Source organism: Podarcis muralis, chromosome 2 (genome assembly GCF_964188315.1).
Source record: "Podarcis muralis chromosome 2, rPodMur119.hap1.1, whole genome shotgun sequence".
NCBI lineage: Eukaryota > Metazoa > Chordata > Lepidosauria > Squamata > Lacertidae > Podarcis > Podarcis muralis.
Window position 1 is genome coordinate 34,073,290 of NC_135656.1, and position 18,178 is coordinate 34,091,467.

Here is an 18,178-nt window from a genome sequence, read left to right on the forward strand (position 1 = left end):
CCATTAAAAGGGAGGAAGGACGAGGGAAGAGGAATGTGGATGCTACATTACAGCACCAGTACAAAGTAGTTAAGCACATTTTCAGTGACAGGAAAGAAACGACCAGACCCAGAAGATTAACCTGAAGTGACTTAAATAAATAGAACCCCACAGCCACCTAGTAAAAGCTACTACTCCACCCTGGGAAGTTACAATAAAGCAAAACACCAGCAAGGTGGGCAACATAAAAGTGGTGGTAGGATACATTCTTTGGGGGGGGGGGAAACCACAGAGCTACCTTCTGCGGTAGCACTTCCTTCATTGGTCCACTTTTATATCACTCTTTACATTCAGCATATTTTAAATGGAAAGGCTGAATCTGACCAGGGAATGAAAAGATCGCTTCTCTAGCTAGTCAGGTTCAGAACCCCACCCAGAAGCAGAAGAACAGCATGGTGATATACGGGTTGGTTTTCAGTGCAACCACCCAAAGCTTTCCTTGCACATTCTTCCATCAAAGTTCCCGGGGAGCTGGGGGTGAGGGAAGATTTTTAGAGGGGGGGGGGTCCTCAGCTTGAAAGTGGCAGGTCAGTAAATGGAGGTGATTGTCCTTTGGATCACTCAGCAGGCAGTGAAATGAAGGAAGAGCTGTGATGAAGAAGCGCACAGCAAGATCCTTGTTTCCAGTGTTCCCCTCTCAACAGGGGCAAGTTCCTCCCTCTCTTCCCCATTCCTTAGACTCGCTGAATTTCAAACAGCTTTACATCCGTGTCATACCAGATAGGGGGATCCACATTCCTGAAGAGAAACAGAAGTTTGTTTTATTAGGCAAACACAAATCCCGGCGTTTTCCCATCTAGGATAGTTACAACGTTCACAAAACTTGAACAGATTTGCAAACGCATGAGGTCAACAGAGACAAGTTGCGAAGGGCCACACTGTTTGTGATGTTCAGTCAACTATTTCTTCATTATTTTTCTGCTCTTCTCAGACTGGAAGCAGCTCTCCAGAGTCTCAGACATATAAAAGTATTCTACATCTACCTGTTTTCTGATCCTTCTAAAATGAAGATGCCAAAGATTTTCTTTTACAAAACAGAACTGTGGAAGATCAGTAGTGGTGAGGCTTCGCAACTCTTTCTCCTCCAAGGCCCCCCACCTTAAAAAAATTCCACACTCAAAAAAAAAGATTAACAAATCAAAGTGATGCAGATCATCCAAACATATACAACTTGTGTATACAGTGTAAACTCACTGCTGCAGCTGGCTAAAAGTATATCCTTCCTATGCTGCTTCAACCTCTGAGATCCACTTGTAATCCATATAACAGAGATCGCAAGTACAAGAAACTGTGAAAAGATTTACTTGTCACCATCTCCATGCCTGCAGAAAGTTACACTGGAACAATTATCTCCACCCAGGCAATTATCTCCACCCATGGAGATAATAATTCTACATTATAATAAACTGTCTACCATTTCCTTACTGATATTGTTATAGCAACTGCAAGTTCCTTCATGGCAGTATTATCAAACTATTCCATACCACCAGGATGGGCAACCTGTGTTTTAATATACTGTTTAAATCCTGAAATTATCCGTCTTTAGCTGAGAAGGGGAAATATACACGCAGGTCCAGCACCCATGCCTGAGGGTAAAAGATCCAAAAAATGAAATGGCAGCATTTCTTAAAGGTTCAGAACCGAACATTGAATAGATGCCTAGGGCTGAATAGACGCTTATTGTGAAGAGGATTTTTTCCCATTTCCCCAAGGTAACATGACCCATTATGGATTTTCTCTTAAATTTACTTTCCTGTATCTTAACCCCATGCTCTCCATACTATATTAAGGGCACCTGAGGAATAATTGTTCTCCCTTTTTATTTCCAATATCTAAACATTATTTTGAATTGCCGTTTTGTTTTCAAATTCTAAGCCCAGTTCAATACTAAATGTATGTTATTCTCAGATGCCGATAAAACCCTGATTACACTTCAAAGTGATCTTACTGAAAATGAAATGTCATTCTCTGTACAGAACCTAACAACATGGCTCATGACAGGCTTGGCATCCATTACTTTGTGCAAAATTTAAAATTCACAGCATAACTCCACCTCATGGTTATGAAGGCAGCCTTTAGTACCAACCACTTAACTGAAAACAAGGCAGGCCACTCGTCAGCAACATGCTATCAGTGAAGAAAAATGAATTTGGGTTGTTTTGGGCCGACTTACCTCAAATAAATAACTCCCCACATGTAAGTGCGGAACCACATAGCAGTGCCACAGTTAGCCTGGTATTTGCGGATCAGGATGGGATGAGGAACAGGAAGCAGCCCCACCAATGTGCCATGCTGCAAGAACTTCAGAATCTCAGACTCATCTGTGAGGCCCCTGGAAAAAAGAGAGAACACTTAAATGGATGCTGCAGAAGAATAAACATGACACACAGAGTTTCCTTTGATTGGTGTGCACTCAAGTTCCACGGACAAGGGCAAGATGAAAGAGCATTAGAAATTCTCTAAAACTGCCAGGAATTCCCTGCAGAACATATTGAAGTGTCCAGTTATTTCCTTCAAAATGACACTAGTGTATTGGTCCAAGCTTGCTTTTACAATACACTAAGGGGCTAAATTACATACAACTCTGGAGCTCTGCGTCTGGAGGTCCAAGGCAATGTACTTTTTTGTAAAAGCAGCCACACATTTCTAGCTGAGGTCAGGCACAGGGGGTGAAGGTACAATCCTTCCTACAGCTGTGATCTAGACTGCTCCTCTGGAACAGCTGTTGCCAACAGGAAGTTCTACATGTGGGCTAAAAAAAAAATTAAGTGAACAAGTTCCCCCCTCCACAACTAACAGCCATTAAGGAATGAGGGTGATCTCAATAGGGGCCCACTCCACCCACACCCATTGCAGTTCTAGTCTAAAACTGGACCCCATGGCTCATTTTACAAATTGGGAGCTGCAAAGCAAAGAGCTCCAATGTGACATGCAGTTTTGGTCCAGTGAAGAATGTCAACTTTGCTAATAAATATCTTCAGTCAGGACAAAGAACACCAAAGAGTTTTACCCACACATTTACAGGTATCTTTTTTCTGATTGTTAATGAGGTGACGGAGACTTGCCTATTACAAAAATTGATTAGGACCATAATGCTTATGTTTACTCAACATATGTTGATAGGATATTATCTCTTTGAATAAGGAAAATTGCACAGTAACATTACAGATTCTGCATGAGATATCAGCCAGATTCAGGCTGGATCTAGACACATCAAAGAAGCGTTTCAGTTTAAAGCGTTATAAATTTAAACAGGGAAAACAGGTAGAGAAAAACGGGACTGCCATGTTGCCACCTGGTGGCACAATGTTATATTGCATATACAACACATATAAGTCACTTTTTCTTTACCAATCTAGCTGAGTCCATAGTTTCAGCAATGTACTATATGCTATCAGTGCAATAATAAGAGTTCAAAATTGCTTCTGTGTAAAGTGTTATCTGGAATCGTTATCGTGCTGCAATTTATTGCCTTTCTTAGGGAAACCAGTTAACCATCAGGTCGTGCAGCTGTAGGGAGCCAGCCCCATAATGCTCTGCACTTCTTAAACCACCCCCTCAAGCAATTCATTGGGGTATAGAATCAAAAGGCCCTAAGAAAATGCAAATGTGGGGTCCGTACTCCTTCTCAAACTTTGCACTAAAGAAGATATACAAAGGTGGGGAAATCACGCTATCTATTCAAGGAGAAGATCAGTTTCAGAGATCTTCAGAGAACGTCCTCGAGTTGCTGCTGGCTAATTTTAATGGTGACCATGCTTATGTTATTGTGGGTATAGGATTTCTTATTATCATCTAAACAATAGTGTATGATTACTTTTAGAGTTTGTTGTTGTGTGAGTATTTTTTTAATGGAAAGTTTGTATTAGAACTGTATCTCTCACTGCAATTTGCGTTAAGACCTGCATAAGCTGATGAACAAATGGAATTTATTGTATTACCACAGTTAAAAGAAATTAGCAAGAAGATGTTCCCGCCATGCATTAGGTAAACAACAACAAAAAACTCATGAGGGGAAGGTTGGCATGTGCAAGCTCGTAACAGATCTCTTGGATAGCCTCAAAGCTGGGCTTTGCACAGGTGCAGAGCCCCATACATTGAATCAATATAGATAGACCTCTTTCTGATGTTTGGGACAGCATGTACTTTGGGTAATTATTGCCAAATTTGATATTACCCAAACTCCTATAGAAAAGTGAGCAGAGGGCATGTCCTGATCATCACAGTAATGACTTCTTTATAATTCATATCACTTTACAACTCCCCTCTGGCCCCGCCCTCAAATATTCAAAGGACCATAGACACTTACTTGTCAATGCAAATCTTCTCTACCTGGGGGACCAAGACCTGTAAAAGCCGCATGATTGTCTGTAGGGGCAGCTTTGACTTCCAAGAGACTACCTACAAAGAAAAGGAGTAGAAGATAAAATCAGTGATTTTGAACAACTCAGAAAGCATACAGATGAACATATTGATGTAGAACATGTCAAGTATATCAAACTAGGTTGCCCTTAACAGGGACAGTAGGAACATTAGAGTATGTACCTATAAAAGGAACTTCCAAGTCCCGTCCCCCCCGCCACAAAAACATAGGCAGGGGTTCTGTGAATGCTTATATTAAGTTTTTTCTATAAGAGAATTAAGCCTTCAAACATAACCACACAAGCTCTGAACACTGTAGGTTTCTGAAAGAAGAGTACAGTGGTACCTTGGTTCCCGAACAGCTTAGTTGACAAACAAATTGGCTCCTGAATGCCACAAACCCAGAAGTAAGTGTACTGGTTTGTGAACGTTTTTTGGAAGCTGAAAGTCAGTTTCTGCTGTCGGCATTGTTTCTGGGGCCAATCAGAAGCCATGCCTTGGTTTTCAAATGTTTTGGAAGTCGAATGGACTTCCAGAACGGATTGAGTTCAAGAACCAAGGTACCATTGTACTCTGTCCCTACAGAGACAGAGAAAGCCGCAGGCCAACCCAGAGATAAATCCTCTTCTCATTTAGAATGAACACACAGTAACCCACCCTTCCACAGACAGAAAGAATCACGTAGACTTAAAAGCTAAGAAAGACTGCTTAACTATTAATAATTTTGATATTAAAAGCTTTTTATTGCATGTAGTGCGCAAAGTTCATTATAATTCCTGCTTCATTAAGCAATGAAGGGAGCAATGGAGCAGGACCAAAAGCTATAGTGATCCCTAATGAGGGATGAAGTGTGTAGCACCTGCTTGCTGTTCTTTGCAGGCCCCTCTCTGCTCAGGTCCAGGTGGCAGGAGAATGCTGCTTCATCACTTTGGAACAAGCACACACACCCTCCCCCGATTGCATCACGCTTGCTGTAAAAAGGGCTCAGGGTGGGCACCTGCTCTAATGCACATAGCATATTACTTAATCACCGCCTGTTTACTTTAACTGACTAGGAGCAGCCCCAGTTCAGCTCCTGCTGAATCAATAGGGAGTGAGAAGGAAAAGGAATCATGGAGCACAGGCTCCTCTCACCCATTCAGGAGTTGGATTCCACTGCCCAACTGAGGATGCACTGGACTGACGCCGTCGATCTCGCCGGGGCTGCAATGATTCCTGAGAAAAAGGGACACAACCATATCGCTTACCAACTTATCTGCACCACACTGCTGCCTGACTAATGCAAATACTACTTACATGCCGGTCAAGTGGGAGGATAAAGCATGAAAAGTAAGTGCAGTACATGAAAAGGACTGGGTGGGAGGGAAGCAAATGCAAATTTCCCCAACATATTCCTTTTCATTAATTCTGGGGGTTTTTCACTGCAGTTTTTCACATTTGGAGGTTAACCATTCCAGATGGGCATAGCAATCTATGCCCCTGCTTTGCTGTGCTGAAGAGGGTTTGGAAGAGGTAGACAGGGCCCCTCCACCCAGGCCTGCAAAAATCTGCTGGACTCTGCCAGGAGGAGCTCAACCAGCAAGACGTGCCCCAGTTTACTCCCCCAAACTGAGTGCAGAATCTATTGCTGGTGGTATTGCTACAAGCGGAAGCCAGCAGAAATTCTAGAAACAGGGCATGGGGTGGGTAGGGAGGGGGAGAGAGCTGAGCTGGCACAGGATCCAGCAGATCCTCAGCCAGCCCTGCTACTGTTATAGAAAAGGGCCCAATCCAGGCCCAATTCAGTGCCAATCTGTGAGCTGGCGTAGCATCCCCACTTTCTGCCTTAGATGGTGTGGGCAGTGGGACTGTGGATGCATTCAGCCCCTACCTCTCTTGACCAGGGGCTTGTATTCTTCACCTCTAAGGTCAAGAAATCTAGCAGCTGTGTCTTAACATGCATCATGGATATTCACTGACTATACTGAACCAAATTTGTTACTGGGAGACCTTCAGCTCATATCATTTCCTGTGTGGTCATAGGGCCTTTGTGCTGGACATAAGGCCACTCTACACTTAAGCCCCAATAAAAGCACCTCTGCAGGACAAAGCTGCAGTGTAGCATCCACTTCCAGGTACGTCTAAGTGGGCAGTTACAAAAACTCCTCACTGATACCATTCATCTCTGGAAACACTATACTGAGCTCTAAACCAACAGAAGTGTAATGCTGCTTATCTGGAAGCAAACAAGGTACAAGATGATCTGGGTCTCTATCTTTTTTGCCTCCAGGATTTATTTATTGTCGCCATAAAGTGATAACACAATCCAGCATTATTTACAGGCACATTAACTTTATGGTATGTAGACTCACTGACACCCCCAATAAAGTTTCCACAAATCAATCCATGAAAATACCTGTTTGGGGCCCCTGTTCATGCCCTCCCCCATCCCCAGAGCATGAGAACCTTAACCCTGTCATCAGCAAATGTCCACAAAACTGACATTTTAAGAGCAGCATAATTCTATTTGATCTACACAGCAATGTGTCAAACGGAGATACTTGCTAGATTTGTCCTGCTGATAAAAGAATTACCCAGGTTTAAAGTATGGATCTGAAACGCCACCAACTTCTCTGTAGATGAGAAAAAGGCAGACTCCGAACTGCAATATGTAAGAAACCCATTTTGGATCACCTCATTTTCTACACACACACAAGCACTTTACCAAATGTGCTTTAGTGGATTTAATGCCAAGGGCAACAGTGTCCTTGAACTGCATCAAGGATAGCACTAGATCAGTGGATCCCAAACTCCCCCCACCCCCCAGACCACTTGAAAATGGCTGAGAGACTTAATGGACCACTTAATGATTTTTCTTGCTGTAGAAATTGTAATGTGCTATGCTAGATGCTGTATGGTTTCCTTAATGGTGTTTTCATTGTTTCTTTTATTTCTTATAAGCCGTATTAAAATTTTAATTCTATGGAATTCAAATTATAATGCAATCATAGAATGGTAGAGTTGGAAGCTACCCCCAAGGGTCATCTATTAAAATCCTCTGCAATGCAGGCATCTCAACTAGATCATCCATGTCCAATGGCCATCCAACCTCTGCTTTAAAAACTCCACAAAGGAGAGTCCACTGCTTTTTCTTGTACAATAAAATACAATATAAGAAATAATAGGTGCAACAACAATACCATTAAATACCATTAAGTATGTTTAAGAAGATGGATGTGTGGTCTCTCTGTTTCAACCACAAATCCATAGACACACCTTCTGAATGAAGCACATGGTTGTAGGACCATACAGTGGTACCTCAGTTTACAGACGCTTCAGGTTACAGACTCCCCTAACCCAGAAATAGTACCTCGGGTTAAGAACTTTGCTTCAGTATGAGAACAGAAATAATGCTCTGGCGGCGCAGCAGCAGCAGGAGGCCCCATTAGCTAAAGTGGTGCTTCAGGTTAAGAGCAGTTTCAGGTTAAGAATGGACCTCCAGAACGAATTAAGTTCTTAGCCAGAGGTACCAGTGTAGTTTGAGAACTCCTACCCTAGAGATAATGTTATTCAGTACCTGTATTACAACTACTAGCTATGCAAGTTTAGACAATAATAATCAGAATGTGTCCAAGCACAAGAGCAACATGTAGCCATACCCCACTCCAAGATTCTGTATCACTGATAACGCCAGGAGGGCTGCCTTGTGCTGCAGACTGCGCAGACTCTGGCTCTAGGGAGCGCATCGTCCCATCTTCAGATACCTGGGCTTTCTCAGTGAGCTTGTCAATACCTGAATTTGGAAGACAGCATTAAGAGGAAACCAAGCAAGGCTCAGAGGAGGTCAACAATCTAACTTAGACCAAATGATGCAACTCCCAGTACTTGCCTTTCTGTTAAGTACATTCTTCTTGCTTACGTTTAAACCGACATATCAGGACATGTAAATTTGACATTTGTTTTAACACGCAATCAAATTTAAAATGTATATTTTTTTAACTGTCGGTTTTGTTTTGAAAATTTTAAGGCTAACATCTGATTTTATCGGTAATTTTAATGTTATATAAATCTTGTTAGATGATTTCCCACCACTCTTTCCAGAGCAGAAAGCACCTCTTTCTAGAAAAAGAACTACGATGGGGAGGGGGGTAGGCAAGTTCCCCGACAATTGAATTAAGCTTAGGGACTAGGAAACCAAGAAGTGAACATCTGATCATTTGTGGGTAGCTACAAAACAGCCCGGTTCAAATGAGGGTTCTATGACAATATCCTGGCTGACAAAGCCATTTCATAACATGGAGCTTAAGTTCTTTCCCTAAATAATCTTCATCATCAGGAAAGATGTCAAAGATTGATCCAATTCATTACCTTGAATTGAACTTGGACTTTATTTAAGCAACTATACAACAATAAAGGTTAGACTGACCTGGAGTTGCTACCAAGCTGGCCTTTAGCGTCCCGGGCTCAGCAGGTGCAGCTGGTCGAGATCCTTCCATGGACACTCCGTCCTGAGAGTTGGTGCGAGATATAGGTTCGGGAGCTTTCTTTTTGCGCTGCAAAGCTCTCTGGATGGACTGCAAGTCAGTAGGCAGATTGGCCAACTGATGGAACACATTTCGCTTGCGGATAATGGCATAGACCAAGTTGGAATTGCCTAGGAAATCACAGCAGCAGAAGGGAGAAAAAACATGATTAAGTAATTTTATTTGCAGGGTAAAAGACCTACAAATAAGCCTGGGAGGCTGTATGCTACTTATAGTCCTGTATCAAGAACATCTTTCCTTACCTTCTCCTATATTACCGCTAGGGGAAAAATTTAGTCCACAAAGCAAAAGCACAGTGCTTGAGTTGTTTACAGGGTACCCAGTTGGTAATGCTAAACTTAAGGTCAATAACAAAGCAGAAGGAAGTGGGAGCCTAGTGAGCAGCATGCAGGATCTGGACTTGAATTTGCTTTCTTGCTTGGCTACCAGCTTACTGAAACTTTGGCCTAGTGACTGTTCTCAGCCTTAGTGCCCAGTGCATAAAATGGAAGCTGTAGTGACATGGATCAAAAGCAGTGTTAGAAACTGGGATAGAAAAGCTGGAAGCCAAATGACTTCTGGGACTTGGCTTGTGGGTGCCAAAACAGAATGTCTAGTTGTTATGGGGGGGGGGGGCGACAACACTTTTTATTATTACTATTACTATTATTATTATTTAGAGTAATACATTTTCTTCATTCTTGGCATGTCATCAGAAAGGGGTAGCAGCTACTCACCATCAAACTGATATTGAATGATATTATTGAAAACTTCCAGCAAAAAGAAGACAAGGTGGTGGTTCTGGACAGCGGAGAAGAGGAACCAGGTGGTTGAAAATGCTTCCAACAAGTGCAGCAGTTTGTTAGCAGCTACCATGGAAAGAGACTTCAAGTATGGAGATACTGGAAGAAGGGGAAAAGAAAATTAGGGTGACAGTAATTCCCTTTATGATTGCTTATCTTCAGCATACATGGCACTTTAACACACACACACACACACACACACACAGAGAGAGAGAGAGAGAGAGAGAGAGAGAAGGAAGGAAGGAAGGAAGGAAGGAATCTAAATTTTAACAGTGGGGAAGGTACATGGGGCAGTTAAAGACAGCAAAGGATGGATGTGAACAAATGTTATTATACATCCTAAATTACTGCAGGGGAGGAGGATTAAACCAAAGGCTTCATAGTAGGGGTGAATTTTGGGAAGGAACGTATTTACTAGTTCACTCAGTCTTTTGTGAACTAGTAATGTAAAACCTTAGATAAAAATAAAGAAGTTTACATCTAATTCTAGGAAAAGGTGAAGCAGGAAACTTTGTTGAAGTTTGCCTCATATCTTGAAAACTAGTTTAGGGGTTTCATGTGTGTTCCATAAAGGGAAAGGCAGACTGTAGTGTCTCGTTACTCAGGGTTCCATAGCTGTTACCTTCAGAATTAGGAGATACGTGCACCATATGGGGCCTTGTAAAATAAAGGAAACCTGATCAGACACCACTTTAGCCTTTATGACACTCTTCTTGTGTTTTTAAAATTTGTTTAAATGGTTAATATATTTGGAACAAAACCCTGTAACAGGATACAAGAGCTAGTAAAGAAAAACTAAGTCAATTATGAAAAGGCAGTTCCAAAAAATGCTACAGGTTTCCCTTCATATGAAACAAATCTTGATTCTAAGTGACTGCGTATTGTTAGCGAAGGAGGCCAATGCCATCTACTGCAGTGGAGATGGTATTGCACCATTTCCTCAGCTCCTCATAAAATTACTTCAATGCTTATTGTACAGATTGACACAAACTAGGATGTGTCTCGAACGAGAGTAAGGAAATGCACAAAATAACTCAGTGAACATTTCCCAACCGTTGCACTCACAATGGTCTTCTCCGACCGAGTTTAACGAACTAGAATGAAGATTTCTAGAAATAACATCTGCATATATTGGGTGGTATCCAACTAAACAGTTCCACTAGCGCAAACTCTTTCAGCTGCACAACATAACTTCCCCTCCCTCTTCTCTCGCCATGAAGCTGATTTAAGGGGACACAGAAGAGGGAAGGGAAGGTTAGCTCCACCACATGCCAAAACCCAACGATCTGTTTTGCAGGATACCAGCAACTGTCTGTTCCTTCAGATGTCAAGAGAAACACTGCTGGATTATTATACTACCAAAGGTTTCTTTTGTGGGGAGGTTGTTGATTTAAACATAAATCTCCATAACTAAGTAAGCGTTTCAATACAGTTCACTCTGGCACCTTACCATTCACAATGATAGTAAGGAGGCAGTCAAAGAGGGGCTGCAGCCTCTGGTGCCCACTGGTGATGATCTTATGAAAGACCTGGAACACAGAATGAAAGTGGAAATGAACAGGTGCAGACAGAATTATCCTGTGCTGGCTGTTGCCACCACTGAAGAGCAAATGTAGCATATGAAATTCTATAAGTCGACCATGAAGCAGTTCACAAAATTCCTGCCCATTTCTCCTAAACTCTGATTAGCAAGACACGGGGCTCATATACACTTCCACTCGTCCTGTGTTTTCTAGGCATGATTCTGAGTGGTGGTCTGTTTTCCCTGCCACTTTCCCCCAGAAAACCAGACTCTTTAGTGCTAAATTGGAATAGACGACAGTCCATGGAAAACCCAATTGCCGTTTGTTCTAATTCAGCATTAAACTGTGGGTTTTTCTTTGGAAAACGGAAGTGTGGATGGGCAATGGGCACGGCTGGTAACTGCGACACTCACAATGATCAGGAAATCCGCGTGTGTCCCTGTAAATACAGGGATATCCATTGGTACTCGAACGGAGTACGGCTTGTTCAGCCGAACTCCAAAATTTCTCTCTCCACTCAGCAGCAGTAGGATGAAGACACCGATATGCATAAGCCCAACACGTGCTGTAAAAAGAAGAACAGTGTTGACGTTCAATCAGCTAACAGAGATAACGCAAATAATTTTGTAGAAGAATCTTCTGCACAGCAGCTCCACTACTGTTCAGCGCGATGGTCCTATAGAAACTCATGATCAAAACAGACCCATTTCACTGCAATGTGTGACTGCTGATTTTGTGAATGTACTCCAATGTACATTGACCTGTGAATGTACTCCAAGAAGGGTACTGAAAAAAGGAGAGGGAGGCCCAAACCAGATATGACAGGGAAGCCACACATATTTACACGTTTAAAGCAGGGAGTGTGTGGACACCCTGTTTGAACAAAAAGAACCAAATGCCTGTGAAGAGCTAAACCCTATCCTGCCTTAGCTCACAGTGCTCCACTGCCTGCAGTAGTTCTTTCTCAGCCCAGCTCCAATAATGGCACTGAGCAGAGCTGAAGAGAAACATACTTGAAAACAATGTACAGTGGTACCTCGGGTTACAGACGCTTCCGGTTACAGACTCCGCTAACCCAGAAATACTGTAGTACCTCAGGTTAAGAACTTTGCTTCAGGATGAGAACAGAAATCGTGCTCCGGCGGCACGGGGGCAGCAGGAGGCCCCATTAGCTAGAGTGGTGCTTCAGGTTAAGAACAGTTTCAGGTTAAGAACGGACCTCCGGAACGAATTAAGTTCTTAACCAGAGGTACCACTGCAGTGAGGTTGGATGAGAGACGGCTAAGCTCCATTCATCTATGAATGCCTTGTCATGTTAAGGAAAACAAAACAAAGCCCTGAACCCTCCCCCTCCCCCATGCTTTACACATGAAAATAACAGACATGTCTGCCCATGTCTAATCTGGCGTGGCCCTAACACAGCTCTCTTGCCTCTGCATCTAGAATCTTTATGGCTGATGACCTAAGAGCCAAGGAAAATTAACGTGGGTATCATTTGATTAAATTATGTTTGGCTTCTGGGTGCTGTGAACAGGAGACACCAAACCCACTTCTCACATATTCTAATGGTAACACACTGACCTGTGTTTTTCCAGCCATTCTTTTGAATCTTCCAAATCAGAGCCACCAGCTGAGCAGTACAGGAACACTAAGATTAGTGGGGAAGGCTGCTCATGATGGCCCCTATGGCTATATGACTGTAAACTGATAATTCTGGTTTCTCATGCTGTGTACACACTAGTGGGCAGACAGTGGGTATGGATGTCTTCCGGTAGCTTATATTTTCAAATTGGGTCAAAGCTGACAAGGGGCGGGGGCTGTCTTGAAATACAGCATTTTTCAGCCTCACATACTCTCTAGGCACAACCTCTTCAGTTGAATTGGACCCAACTACAGCTACACCCATGAAGTTATTTCCAGTATCTGTGACTGCACAAGCAATCACAATGAATGCAGAAGCAAGCCTTATCAGCCTGAGTTTTGAGAAAAAGACAAGACCAAACTTACACTGATCTGCTCTGGCATCATTCAGGAAGAAGAGAATTGGCACCAGGATATCTAGGACATCGCTACTCTTCAGCACAAAGAAGAGAAATTTCTGAAAGGGAAAGATAAAGACTCGAACTCCTTCACACAGTTTATCTACTCTACAGGTCCAGCCACGGCCCAGTGGCCCAACAGAAAGAAACTGATGCTTTATATGAAGATGTGTCAGAGAGGAGGAATAGCATACAAACCAACAAGTTGAGAAGTGCCGGCTAGTTTTTCAATGGTTTTGTGTTCTAGAACTCTGCTTTTTGCTGACTGCATTGCAGCACAAAAAGGTTAAGGAGAGAGTCCTACTAACTCAATGAGTCTCTCTTCTAAATAGACATGGCAGGATTTGCACTGATAATCCCACATTTATTTTCATGTTAAATGTCTTGATTGAATAATGAAAAGCATGCTCTGCCAATAGTTTATTATGTGAGGAAATCAGCAAACAGCTGGCACTATAATTTCCTATTTTCCCCCTTATAGGCTCTTTCTGTTGGAAAGGTGTGCTGATTCAGCATGCCTGGAACCTGAAGCTCACATAAGGATTGGGTTGACGCCTGTGCTGATCTCTGCAAGTCCAACCACATGCAAGCAGACTAGCAGTATCAGCAAGGGTTATAATGTCCCACACAGTCACCAGTTAATGAAAGAACGATACTAATCAGTATATTTTCCCTTCAGTGATTCTCCATTCCTGCATCTTTCAGTGCTAAACCAGCCAAGGGGTAAGGAGGTCAGGGGAAAGAGGAGAACTGCCAACTAGGTAACACACATCCCTAGTCGCTATCACTAAGATTCCCTTATTCCCTTGCTTGTTTTCAGCAGACACAGATCTCTCCCCCTCTTGATTCTTTGGCAGACCCAACAGATGTGCACCTTGTTGAAATCACAGAGTTTCCAGAAGAGAACCAGGAGCTCCTGGTGGAACTGAATCTTCTTGGTAGAGTTTGGCAGGTAGGTTTGGAGCAGTGGGTTGGAGAGTAGACGGGCCACTCCTTTCAGAATGAATTGAAAATCCTGCCAAAAAAAGATAATGTAAATGGAATAAACAAGCCCTGTCAACAAAGATAATGTAAATGGGCTCAAGGCCAGCCCAGTAAGTAGTCAAAAGAAGAATATGGCACAATACCTCTTCTCTGTGTATCCTGGACAGGTAATTGACAAACAGGTTGTCTGGTCCCGGAGGCTGCATTAAAATGAAGTTGAGATAGCACTTCTCAGCATTTGCATTAGTAATTAAGGGCATATAAAAAGTTATTTGCATTCTCTGGCAACTGACATTTTCACCAAATTGTCAGAAAATTCTAATATTTATTTGACAAATTCACTCAGTTAGGGATCAGTGATACACAGAACAGGATTTGGTATAAAAGTGCTTCCATTCACAGAATTTAGCAGCAAGCCAAATGATACACCTTCCATTTTGAGGATGCAACGTACAGCAGTGCTGCTGACCAAAGTCAATACTTAGCATCTATAGACTAGGCTACTTACTTTACTTATTATATAGGGAATGCTATTAATTCTAAAAATTGACTTGCACACAAAAATAGGAAGTGGTTCCTAATACTACTATCGATAGCATGCAAGGTTTTAATTGTCACACAAAGATTTCTGCTTGGAGTAGAAAGCTCTGCAAAGTTAGAAGACTTGCGGTAATTTTCCTATAAAATGAATTATGGTACCTCTGCTAGCACCCAAAAATTTCAAATTCTGACTCTTATAATTCAGGGGCAAGCTACATGTTACATGCACATGCAAACCCCAATACTATTTAAGAAGAGCAGCTTCTCAATTGGGTTGTTTTTGTTTTTACCCCTTTTTCCACGAGCCATTCCCCCCCCCCCCATTCCAAATCACACTCCTGAAGGGAGCTAGAAGCAATTCCCACCCTGACATCAACCAGGGCCACACAGGGGAGGAACAATGGAGGATGTGTGGTTTGGTTTGAAAAAAATGGCTGTAAAGGGGAAAAGGGAAAGGCATAAGCCCGCTCCCCACCTCCAAAGCTGTTTTTCTTTCAACACTAACGACACTGGGGCTTCAGTATTTACATCTCTGTGTAACATGCATTTTGCCTCACAGTTTGCCTCTTAGTACAAAGTATGTAGGGACAGACAGCTGAAAGCATTCTAAGATTTGAAGACTGAGCATCAGGAGTGTTTCAGTACACAGATGACCTTCCCCTCCAATAAAGACCAGTTAGCTTCTTCACCTGAGCAAGAAAAGGAAGGGCTAGAGTGCTCCTTTCATCTCTGCTCATTTTGAGAGTGAGCATGGGATACCTTCCCAGCATGCGGACAGGAAGAAAAGCAGAGTGAAACCAAAACAATCACGTGTGCTACAACCGCAGTGTGTGGAATGCCCTGAAATGAGCTAGTTAGTATGCACATTAATACAGGTCAGGGATTCAGAAGAAGTTATTTCAGTATTAAGGGGAAGCAAACGCACCACTAAGCTCTTAGGATGATGGGGAGTTCATGTCTCAGATTTACCGTGATTACTACAATTGTCTCTTAGCAAAAGACAGCTTGAAAAGAGGTTTTCAAAAACCAGCTGGACTCTAGAAAACAGCACTATACTGAAGTATGCACTATTGAGAGAGGGCAGAGTACTCAAACTTCAGTAGAAGTCAGTCATCCCACTACATTTCACATAGTGGTGAATTTATGATACATACATATTAGTTTTTGATCTTTCCTTTTTCAATTTATTGGGCTTTTTATAGGGACAAATCCATTTACCTGTTTGGTCAAAGACACCATCTGATCTTCTCCCAAAACCCAAACTACATGTTGCATACATACTCTCTTCCCATGTTCCTTATCTGCAGCAAAACTGTCTCCCCCGCCCCAAAAAAACGACTTTTCCTTCACAGAAGCTCCTGAAGGGGTGTGTGTATGCAACATCTGGCAGCTTCAGGACCTTCAGCCTGACCAAAAAGACTCTTGTGTGAGTCTGGGCAATATTTGAGACTGGTCTCATGACAGACACATACAGAAAATACAGAACAAAGGAACACAAAAATTCCAGCTGGAGAGTTACTCTTTTTTATAAATAAAATAAATGACTGTGTACCCACAAACTTCTCTAGAAAGGGAAGCCATCCTCCCCTCAGTACAAGAAACACAGCTGAACTTGGGAGCAACTCACATCAGCATCATCCATGGCTGTTCCAGTGGTAGTTCCATCTACTGTGGGGCTGGAGCTGGTGGAAGTGTCATAGTCCAGGGTGACTATCAAGACTTGGGCAGCCTGCTCCACCAGGGGTTCGCGATAGTCCGAGAAGAGCAAGTGGTTATATGGGATCCCATAGCCCACTGGATCATAAGCACAGACGATATTCAAGAGGGAAGTGAACAGTGGAAGCGCATGCCTAAAAGAGGATCCAACATGCTCAAGAAGTTGCACTGGGGATGAAAAACTCTTCAAAGCTTTCCAAAGTCAGCTGTACTTTCTACAAGGTGTGCATTCTGTTAGCACTGATTCACTACTATGTGAAAGGATAGAAACCTGTATGCCTCAGGGACAGCATGGATTAGTGAAAAGGGGGGGGGACACTTATTCTGAGGCATCATCTGATATTTTTAGATTATTCTTCTTAGCCATCTAGATAAATGAATCATTATTCCATAAGTGTGTCAACATAAACTTGAATTGAACCATTATAACCCATACTGTAATAAAAAATAATAATTTCATCACTACTTAAGTGCTGCTATCATACAAATCTTCTACTGTATACAATAGTTGGGCAAAGTGCTTGTGGCATCACTAGCAATATGCAATTAAAACATACCCTATCCCTTTAACAAAACATTTTCCCAAAGCAATTTACAACAGACAATATAAAAAGCACCCACTCATATACCATGCAATTTTATGAGCATAAAGGAGTTTATTTGTTTTCCTGCTTTACAGAGACGTTCCTCCTGCCATGGTAAGAGGCAGTGAAATGCTCTTATTGCTCTCTCTTTTTTTAAGGGCAGTGGGGAAAGAAGTGGACATCAAGAAAACTACCTCTTTCATAGACAACGAAGGGCTGCCTTTTGTTTTGTTTTAATTCTCTGCGGCTAAGCACTCTTCCTCTCCAACACTGCTTTGTGTGCATGATTAAGTCTTTTTTTAAGTGGCACAAGGCTTACTTACACACTTGGCACTTGCTCCCTCCCATTACATGGGGACAGAAATAGCACTGTCACTGGAGCTTGCTCCACCACAGGGCTAAGAATAAGAAACCATTTTGAATCATCTGCAAAGGCAGGCATGAAAAAAGCTGCCAGCAACTGATTTTATCACATCAACTGATGTAGCAAAAGGAAAGCGATACCACTCAGCTCAGGAGTGCTGGTTGGATAAATCCAGTCATATTCTAGACCAATGAAGGCGCATTTGAAAGGCAGAAGACTGCAAGAGATGAACACCAGAGGGCAGGCATTTACCAGGAACCAAGGATTGCAATCCAGGTATAACCAACAACGTACAGTGGTCAGAATATTTGAAGCCACAATTGGAAACCCAATATAGAAAGTCCACCTGGTCTACTTGCTTGTACTTCAGAAATTGGAGTACAGTGAACTTCAACTTCCACTATGAGGCATAGAATATATCACCTATTTGGGCAACGCATGTGAGTTGTAAATAAAGCTAGGCAAGTGTGTGCATCCGTAAGGAAGATATAGTGAAACACCCACAAAAAAGAGGGGTGACATGCAGAAGAGAGATACCTTGTCTATAGAACAGGCATCCCCAAACTCGACCCTCCATGTTTTTTGGGACTACAGTTCCCAGCATCCCTAGCTAACAGGACCAGTGGTCAAGGATGATGGGAATTGTAGTCCCAAAACATCTGGAGGGCTGAGTTTGGGGATGCCTGCTATAGAACTTCTTAAGCTAACAGATTTGGATTAAA

General features: G+C 42.4%; 1 protein-coding gene across 1 annotated transcript in view; it reads right to left on the bottom strand.

Moving 5' to 3' along the window:
• Nucleotides 1-255: 255 nt before the first annotated feature.
• Nucleotides 256-18,178, bottom strand: part of HID1 (HID1 domain containing) — a 40,307-nt gene continuing 22,384 nt past the window's right edge. The window contains exons 7-19 of the mRNA XM_028716828.2: nucleotides 16,420-16,642; nucleotides 14,396-14,452; nucleotides 14,143-14,283; nucleotides 13,237-13,327; nucleotides 11,643-11,794; nucleotides 11,157-11,235; nucleotides 9,641-9,805; nucleotides 8,807-9,034; nucleotides 8,040-8,173; nucleotides 5,536-5,616; nucleotides 4,349-4,440; nucleotides 2,213-2,371; nucleotides 256-777 (exon numbers count right to left, since the gene is read on the bottom strand). Coding sequence (XP_028572661.1) covers nucleotides 714-777; nucleotides 2,213-2,371; nucleotides 4,349-4,440; nucleotides 5,536-5,616; nucleotides 8,040-8,173; nucleotides 8,807-9,034; nucleotides 9,641-9,805; nucleotides 11,157-11,235; nucleotides 11,643-11,794; nucleotides 13,237-13,327; nucleotides 14,143-14,283; nucleotides 14,396-14,452; nucleotides 16,420-16,642 — 1,666 coding nt within the window. The 3' untranslated portion in view covers nucleotides 256-713. The remainder of the gene's footprint in view (nucleotides 778-2,212; nucleotides 2,372-4,348; nucleotides 4,441-5,535; nucleotides 5,617-8,039; nucleotides 8,174-8,806; nucleotides 9,035-9,640; nucleotides 9,806-11,156; nucleotides 11,236-11,642; nucleotides 11,795-13,236; nucleotides 13,328-14,142; nucleotides 14,284-14,395; nucleotides 14,453-16,419; nucleotides 16,643-18,178) is intronic.